At 51.7% G+C, this 9,225-nt stretch overlaps 1 protein-coding gene across 1 annotated transcript; it reads right to left on the bottom strand.

Annotated features, from left to right (window-relative positions):
* Positions 1–4,156: 4,156 nt before the first annotated feature.
* LOC309683888 (olfactory receptor 9G19-like) lies at positions 4,157–5,146 on the bottom strand (the record flags this gene model as incomplete). The annotated part of the gene is made up of 1 exon (XM_082499875.1): positions 4,157–5,146. One exon carries the CDS (start codon positions 5,144–5,146, stop codon positions 4,157–4,159), a length of 990 nt encoding a protein of 329 aa, XP_082356001.1.
* Positions 5,147–9,225: the final 4,079 nt, after the last annotated feature.

Genomic DNA, 9,225 nt, shown 5'->3' on the forward strand with positions numbered 1-9,225 from the left:
AGCCTGCCCTGCTTCCAGCAGCTGGTCCCCACCAACTCTGCAGCGGCCTGCTGGATGGGCTGGACTCCTCACCATTCCGCAACAACGCTTGGAGAGAAGGAGGGGAGAAGGGAAAGAGGGGAGGACGGAGGGAGGGAGGGAGGGAGGGAGGGAGGGAGAAAGAAAAGAAAGGAAGGACAGAAAGGTCAGTTCTCACAGTGGAGGGGAGGTCTGCAGGGGTGTGCACTGGCATCTGCCTAAGACCTACTAAGACTGAATGACTACGCAATCACACGGCAGGTGAAATTCATTGTAGACAAGTGTCCCTGTGTGTGCACAGGGTCAGCCACCCTCACATCAGTGGTACAGTGCTGAAGATCATGCTTTCCTGGCCTGAAAACACAACCGAATGATGGTGTGAACCCCAACCCTGCACTGCAGTGAGAAACCACTGACTGTATCAGCAGCCACACACAACACCAACACTTCATGGGCCTTTCACATCCCCCTGTGTCTCCTGTAGAATTAATAGAATGCAGTTGCTCAGAGGGCTTTTCACTCACACCTGCACTAGAAAATCCTCCTCAGGGGCAAGGCAGGGATGGATCCTGGAAAGTCTCTCCCAGCTCAACATTGCTGGTCCTGTGGCTTCAGCAAGAAAATTTGCAACACTGCCATGATGATGGTGCTGCAAACACTGCCGTGAAAAATGGAAGCAGTTGGGCGCGTGGCTCTTTGGGGCTTGGCAGTGTCCCTCTGCAGAACACTGTCCATTAAAACAGGGAGTTCCATTGCCCTCTCCCCAGCTGTCCATGTAGCACTGAGGATGGGCACAGCACAGCAGTTGCTGCTGGTACAAAGGCCTCCTAGGAAAGGGCAGAGCTTGTTGCAGACCAAAGCAGAGGTGCATGTGGTGAGCTTTCCTGAAAGGGTGAGTGTCTGTCACAAGATGACCCATGACACAAGGATGTGGGTTGAAGCAGGACATGACCTGGAAGGCATGGGAGGTGGCCATAGGGAGAAGAAATCAAATTGGGTTTGGTCACATCTGCACAGCTTGGCTGTGGGTATGGGAAACAACATTGTCCACATTTTTACGTAGCCAAATGGTGTTCACTTTCAATGTGGTTTTATTGAGCGGGAAGGAGGTGGAGAGGAGAGACACAATTTGTATGGGAGAAGCACATGTTCACCCATGTGGCCACACACAGACCCATCGAGCAGCATGCCCAGCCCTACTGACAAGCCGGTAGGAGAAAAGCTCCTGAAGAGGGTGGATGGAACAGGCAGGTAAAGAGGGGGAGAGCTGGGTGTCCCAGAGCAGACAGGGAGAGACAGGGGTCTGGGAAGAGGCAGGAAAGGAAGGCCAGGGGTCTTGGAGAAGACAAAGAGAGTCACTGGTATGCTCCCATCTCTGACAACTCCAGTGACAGCAATCCCCATGATGGCCATCCCCTCCCATCATGAATTCAAGATCTTGTGCTTTTATGCCACATAGGAGGTTTGGGAGAAATACCAGCCTTTGGGCTCTTTGCCCTGCTGTGTGTCCTGTGCTCTGCTGGAGGGTTTAGTTGCCCAGGCCATGTAACATGCCTTTTCTAGCCTCAGTTTGGGGTTCCCCCCTACCCCCCTTTTAGCTTTTCATTTTCTTTTTAGATTTTTGTTTTCCTCATCTGCATTTCCTTTTCGTTGTTGTGCCTGCCCCTGCCCATCCAGTCAAATCCCACACGGGGCTTTGCTCGGCTTGCACTCACCTCTGAGGGAGATGATGCGCTCAGCACCTGTGAGGCGCTCATGCACGGGGAAGCATCGCGCTGTCCCAGTGCCTGCCTCAGCACTGGAAAGAAGACTGTCAGATCCTGCCACTTCTCTTTTCCTCTGGGGATGGACCCAGCTAGATGAGAGGGTTGATGTGGGAGGAGGGCCTGCTGGACCACGTTGCCTGTGGTGGACTTCTGGAGGGAATATTTGAGATAGACCCACCAGCACTGTGGTACCATGGGTACGTGAGCTCTTCCGCAGAAGGTCAGTGTCACGTGGCTGCAGCAAACAGGACATCGTGGCATTTAAAATCCTACGAGAGGTGTGCAAGATGGCCTGAACCTGAGGCAGCTCCAGTGCCCTTGGAGAGATGGGACCAAGCTTTTCAGGAACAGGCTGAGGTGGGTTGGCAGGGATGGGCTCTGGGCACAGCCAGGCTGGCAGGCCTGGACAGGGAGAGGGCAGGTCCCATCTGTGGGGTTTAACTGGGAAAAGTCACAGTAACTCCTGAGGAGCACACCTCTTGCACGCCTGTCTGAGCTCAGGCAGGTCTGGCACCAAGACAAGGGCTCCTGGGGCAGGGCAGAAGGAGCTGAGCTAGGAAAGTTTGATCTGATGACCCCCAGGTTCAAGCCCCAACTTCAGCAATGGGTTCCCCCTTGGCCTTTTGCAGAGCTGTCCTGTCTTCTTCCAGACTTCCCTGGTCTTTATCTGTCCACCCTCCCCAGGCACAGGGCAGAGCTTCCCCCAGGATGGGCACTGCTTGGGTGAGGCAGAGGGTAGCAAGAAGGGCTTCAGTAAGAGTGTTGGCAGCCAGAGGACGGCAAAAAGTTGTGGTGGCACTGCTAAGTGGGGCAGGGTGCCTGGTGACAAAGGGGATGTGGAGAGAGTGTCAGTGAGCTGACTGGTCCTACGCGACTCTCACTCATACAGACATGAAGAGTTGCAGCCAAGAGTTCTGAGGGTGAGGGCCAAAGTCATTGTTTGTCTGCTTCTCTCATCCTGGGAAAGCCATGGAACTCAGGGAGGTTCCTGATGCTTAGCAGAAGGCAAACCTCCCACCCATCTTCATGAAGAGCCAAGAGGAAATTCAAGGAACTACAGTCTAATCAGCCTGACCTACGTCCCCAGGAAGGTAATGGACCAAATATTCCTGGAAGCCATTCCCAAGACCTTGATGGTCAAGAAAGGGATTGGGAACTGCCAGCATTACCTCAACTATGGCAAACTGTGCCTGACCAACCTGAATGCCTTTTACAACAACACGATGGGCCCTTGGGATGGGGGGTGAGGTGGATGCAGTAGCCCTTGACGGCTTGGTGAAAGGGGCTGCCTGGGTGGAATATGTTTATCCAAGACAAATGCCATGTTCCCCTTGCCACTGCACTGGGACAACACTATGCAACAGGCCCGGCTGGGGATGACCGCTGGAAGGCAGCTCTGCAAAGAGGGTGGGTGGACAGCAAGTGGGAGAGGAGGGAGCAGCGTGCCCTTAGGATTGGGAATGCCAACAGCATTCTGGGCTGCATTAGCAAATTCAGAGGCAGCAGGGAAAGGGCAGTGATGCTTTCCCTCTGGGAACCGCATCAGGACTGCTGTGTCTAGTGTGGGGCTCCCCAGCATGAGAGAGACTGCGATAGACTTTATATGGTCCAGCAGATGCTGGAAAGATGGTTGAGACCTGGAGCACACGATGTGCCAGGAGAGGCTGAGAGAGCTAGTTTTTAGTGTTTTCTTGAGAAAGCACTCGGAGCGAAACACAGCAGCAAGGGCCCAGGAGAGGTGGTGCAATATCAAACATTAGAGATATTTCCATTTACCAAGACAAGGCTATGAGCACCTGATCAGTGTCAAAGGACTTTGGCAAGAGATATGGCACATCAGGGGTGAGTGTCAGTATGAAAACGGTTTGGTTTTTGGTGATAACAGTGGTGGAATTGAGTACCGGAGTTGAGTACCGGAGTTGAGTACCAGAGTTGTGCTTTTGTTCGCCCCCACTGCACTGAAGTCATTAGAGCCCATTAAACTAATCTTTCTGTTTAAAAACAGTCTTTCTTTCTGTGAGTGTTTATGAGCTCTTGAAATGTGCACCACAGGGGGAGATGACTCCCATCTTGGGTACCCATATGAAGAAAGGTGCCCTCTTGGTGGCCCTTAGATAATATTCTAGTTCAAATATCTTTTCTTACCTCCATCAGAAAACGAAACCTTGACACTTCAACAGTTCCAACACGTAAGATCATCAAGGAGTTTATTATCATGAAAAAAGGAAATGTGTGACATTTTAAACTTTGGTTTTTAAAGAATGATATTTCTCTCCAAGGACTTTTTGCTATCTTCCCCTCACCACTCCACCAGTGGTCTCAGTGGCACGCACTTCTGAAGAGCCAGCCGGTATCCAGAGCTTTCAAAGGAGCTAGAAGTGTCTTTTGCCTGTGTCAACAGGGGACCATGAGCTCTGGGTGAGGACCAGGGCTTTCCTCATGATTTTCCTGAGTGCCTCCCTGACCTCCCTGTTCCGCAGGCTGTAGATGAGGGGGTTGACCAGGGGTGTGAGGATGGTGTAGAAAAAGGAGAACAGTTTATTAAGCTGCCTCAGAGGAGCTCTTCTAGGCACCATGTAGACAACAAAGAGGGTTCCATAGAAAATGGTGACGAGAGTGAGGTGAGAGGAGCAGGTGGAGAAGGCCTTTTCTCTGCCTGTGCTGGATGGGATCCTCAGGATGGCAGCTATGATGCACACGTAGGAGCCCAGTGTGAAAAGGAAGGGAAAAACTATATCCAAGGTACCAAACAAGAAAGAAACAGTTGTGACTGCTCTGGTGTCACTGCAGGCAAGCTCCAGCAATGGGGTAAAATCACAGAAGAAGTTGTCAATGGCCTTGGGGCCGCAGAACTGCAACTGCGACAAGGCGGCTATGACTACCACCAGCAGCAGTGAACCCGATAACCAAGAGGCAGCTGCCAACTGTACAGAGACCTTCCAGGTCATGAGGCTTGCATAGAGCAAGGGCTGGCATACGGCCAAGTACCGATCATAGGCCATGGCCGCCAGCAGGTAACACTCAGCAGTGGCAAAGGAAGCAAAGAAGTAGAACTGAGCCAGGCAGCCGTGTGCAGAGATGCTGCTGTCCCCAGTCAGGAAGCTGGCCAGCAAGCGAGGCAGGATGGTGGAGCTGTAGCAGGTCTCCAAGCAGGACAGATTGCCCAGGAAGAAGTACATGGGGGTGTGCAGGTGCCGGTCTGCCACCACCAGCACAACAATGAGGATGTTCCCAAATACGGTGACTGAGTAGATCATAAGCAAGAGGAGAAAGAGCAGGTTCTGGACTGTGGGGACGCCACTTATTCCCAACAGCACAAAATCGGTGGATGATGTCCCGTTGTCCCTTTCCCCTTCGGCCATGACACTTTCCTTATCTTTCAGTTCCTCCAAAGAGGACCTATGAAAAAGGAACACATTTCAGTCTTTACCTTCAATATTGTTTTGTGTAGGGCGTTATTCTCTTCACATGGGTTTGTGTTTCGTGCCTCGTGAAAGTAGAAAAACAAATGTTCTTCCTGATAGGCAAAGAACGCTCAACCCAGCAGACCCTCTGCAGATTCTAGAGGCCAGCTGCCCAATGGAAGTTCTTTTTCCTCACTGCGCAATAAATCTATGATATGCATTTGCTCACACAGAAACACATAATTTTCATACGCCTGTGGAAGATGTGCTATAGGTGTTGAGGATCAACATCCTTCTTCTCTCAGGAAAGACAAAGTGTGCCAGAGAAAACAAACCCCGCTTTCCAAAAAAGCCCAGTGTGTGAAGCAACATGGCAGACACCACCCTTCCCCCAAAGCAAGGGATGGGCACATTGCAGGTGAGTGGCCACAGCTCTCTGAAACACTCCCATGAGGAGGAAAGGATTCCCACCCCACTCCTTCCCCACCACCCAACAGGCCAATCCCTTCCATTGAGAAAGGGCAGGTCAGGAGATACTGCCTCAGATGACCAAAGCACTGTGCTGGGGGACTGCCAGAGAGCATGCTGAAAACCACATTGCGGGTCAAAATGCGGCATAAAAAGTGACAAGGAAGGGATCAAAAAAAAAATAGGGAAGGGGTTACTGGGAGTGAGCCAAGGCACATGGGAGAGGTTGTGCAGGGAGGAAGGATGGGAGGGCAAAAGGAGCCAAGTCCAGGCTCTCTTCAGTGCTGCCACGAAGAAAGGACACACTGAAATACAGGAAACTGGAATTTAAAGATAGCGTGGTGAAATACTGGAAGCGCTGCACAGAGAGGCTGCAGAGGTTTCATCCCTGTGGCTATTAAAAACTTGACTGGGCATGGTCCTGAGCCACCTGCCTCAGCTGACTCTGCTTTTAGGAAGCGGGGGCTGAACAGGCTGATATGCTGGGGTGGCTTCCAAGCCCAGCCGCTCTGTGACTCTGTGACTGGGAGCTGCTGGGCAGAACCTGTTGCTTCACATTTTTCCCTCACGAGCAGTGGTTCCTGAGGGGTTTGAGGATGCCTGCCTGCAGATCCCAGCCCAGCAGCAGGACTTTGGCATGGCCAGCTGTGCCTGAGGGGCTGCCTGGGCAAGCAGGACATTAAGCGGGGTGTCCGCAGGGTGCTGGGGCTGAGGTGGGATACGATCAGGGTCAGGGGCGTTGGCAATGCCAGGACATGCCTCAGCGCATGATTGGAGAAGGCTCATGCCCAACAACCACAGCTCTGTGCAACAGCAGTGCCCTCCAAGGGCCTCACACCCACCTCTTGGACTGGAATGCACTTGTTCCAGCGGTGATAATCAAAGGAACTGTGCCGAGAGTTTGCCAAAAACTATTCAGAATGCCTGATACCCCCAGACCTCTCCACTGCAGGGGAGTGACAAAGATGAGGGCTGGAGAAAAAAAAAAAAAAAAAAAATGGTCATAATCATAATTCTGAAAGCGAGAAAACAAGCAAAACCCATCAAAAACAACAATAAAAAATAACCAAATCTTGAGACAATTGAAGTAGCCCTGTGAGGGATGAAGTGAAGGGCACAGGCAATGTGGCCCCACACAACCTGCCGAAATGCTCTCCTGCCTTCCCAGCTAAGGAGGGAGAGTGTCCCGGGGCTGTCCCTGGGATGTCACTGTGCAGAGCCGGGGGCCCGGGGATGTCTGGTGGAAGGTGGAAGCTGTGGTGGGAAGATATGCAGGAAAGAACGGGGGTGAAGCTCTGGTCGTAATACTCTCATTTATTGTCTTTGAAGACCCAGCAGCCTGACTAATAACACTCAGACCTAAACAGCCCCCCGCACACCCATCACAAACCTGCAGTCCTCGTCATGAAGCACTGACATCAGCTCTGATGGATCGTGGCAATGAAGTCCAAGTTCAGTGTCTTACCTTCTGCCTCTTCCCTACCATGACCTTCACTTCTTGGACCTCACCACAAGCCCTGAACCAGCTCTCATTCCTCAGTCTGCCCTTGCCCTCTTCTCCCAGCAGCTGCTAAGGTCAGTCTCCAGCAGCACCTGAAGGCTCCCTCATCTCTCATGTCTGCCCGGGTTTATAGCAGAAAGGAGACTCTAAAGGTTCTCGCTGTGGCATGTCGCCCCTGAGGATTTGCAGAGAGTAGAACCAGTATAATTGTCTCCCTGGTGGGATGGAAGCTCTGAGGTGGTAGAAACTGCTTCAACAGCCCCAGGCACTGCTGACCCCCATGACACATGATGTAAACTGAGGCAGGGAAATGGAACCAGGAGCTGCTCTGAATTTGGTGAGCAGAACAAGAAAATCCCCAGAAATCACATTCACCTCAGTTACCTTCAGATGACTGCATCAGCTCACAGAGCATGAGAAAGCCTCAGACCTTCTGAGGCAGAGGGACCTGCCTTGTTGGCAGCTGAAGGCAGCAGAGCGGTGGGTATGTCCTTCCAGATAGGAGTCCTCTCTCCTGCACAGGAGGTGCACAGGGGCCTCCCTTGCTCCTCTGCTAGCCGAGGGGAGCAAGTGGGCATGGCTCCTTCCAGTCCTGGTGGGCTTCCACTTTGGGAGAACCCTCTCCTGTTCCTCTGCCCTGGCTGGAAAGGCAGGAGAGGGAGGCCCAAAGGACACAGATGTTTGTGCTGTTGCTCCCATGGACATGAGATATCGAATCACAGTTTATCTTGGGAGCCTCACACTGAAAGGAAGGTGCTGGGGGTCCCAGTCCAAATTGGTCACATTCACTCCTCATCCAGTTGGTGGTGGTCAAGGAAGAGGGGGAACTCCTTTGCCAGCACAGTTTATGGCCTTTCTTTGGACACTGAATGCTTTTGGTACATTTCTCTCTCCATGCAGAGACTGCACATACCCAAAGGCATCAGACGCAGCCCCAGGAGCCCATGCCCAGGCTATCCCATCCCATTTCTATTTGTTGACTCCCACCTGTATGGTGTTTGCCCTCCAGCTGGAGCCCACCCTTCCCTTCTAATCCAGCTGCCAGTGGAGCCCTCAGTGGGCTCCCTCAGCTCACTGCTTTGGAACCTTCACTGCACAGGCTGCACTCAGGCAATGGTGCATGGTGGCAATGGAGACAGCTTCTTTCCTGCTCCTGCCTCCCACCTGGCTGACTCCTCTTCAGGAAAGCTCATCTGATGAGCTATGGGCCTGAGAACCTGCCATCTGCTCCCACTGAGCAAACCAGGATCTTTCCCAGGAACACTCCGACCACATGATGTAGGGAAAGGAGGAGAAGTTTTATTCAATATCACAGCTGTAATTTGGGCTTAAGGTACTAATTTAAGGTGCCAGTTACAGTCTTTGAATGCAAAAACAGTCCTTGGTTTGCTGTATCAAAATATATGATGTTCTTTGAAATGTTAGAAATACGTAGAAACATGTTATATGTATTTTTGATACTCCTTGAAATGTTATAGCAAATAATAAATATATACTCATGTGTATAAATATACACATATATAAAGAATATACTTGTCAGTGTTATATTCTTTGATCTGTTACCGGCCTCTCAATATTCACTGTCATCGTTGGGCTAAGCCACACACACACCTCCTGCTTAGTCTGTCAGGGGCCCAGGAGCTGCAAAGCCAGTAGCTCCACCCTCACCAAAGTGTTTGTGCTGTTAAAACATTCCCATGGTTTTTGATCCACACCCACCATTAGATTATGTAGCTGATGGGAGGGATGGGGAGGGAGAAGGAGAGGCCTCCTGCTCACCAGTTTTTCTTGAATAAACTACAGTTTTGTGCCCTTGCACATCACTACTGACATTCAAGACAGCAGCTCAACTCCCACCCTCACATGCACGCAGGGTGAGGGATGTCACTGAGTGCTCACAGATGCTCAGATGGACTCGGGCTGTAGCACCAGCCTTTCCCATCTCCACGCTCAGAGATTTGGCTCTGGGAGATGCTACTCTCCATCCACTGCCAGTTGTTCTCCTGGGTTTCCGTCTCTTGGGCACATGGAAATGGGAGTCCTGGCTTGTGAAGACGAAGGCCACAGC

Source organism: Vanellus vanellus, assembly GCF_965231255.1.
Source record: "Vanellus vanellus genome assembly, contig: HAP1_SCAFFOLD_35, whole genome shotgun sequence".
Taxonomy (NCBI): Eukaryota; Metazoa; Chordata; class Aves; order Charadriiformes; family Charadriidae; genus Vanellus; species Vanellus vanellus.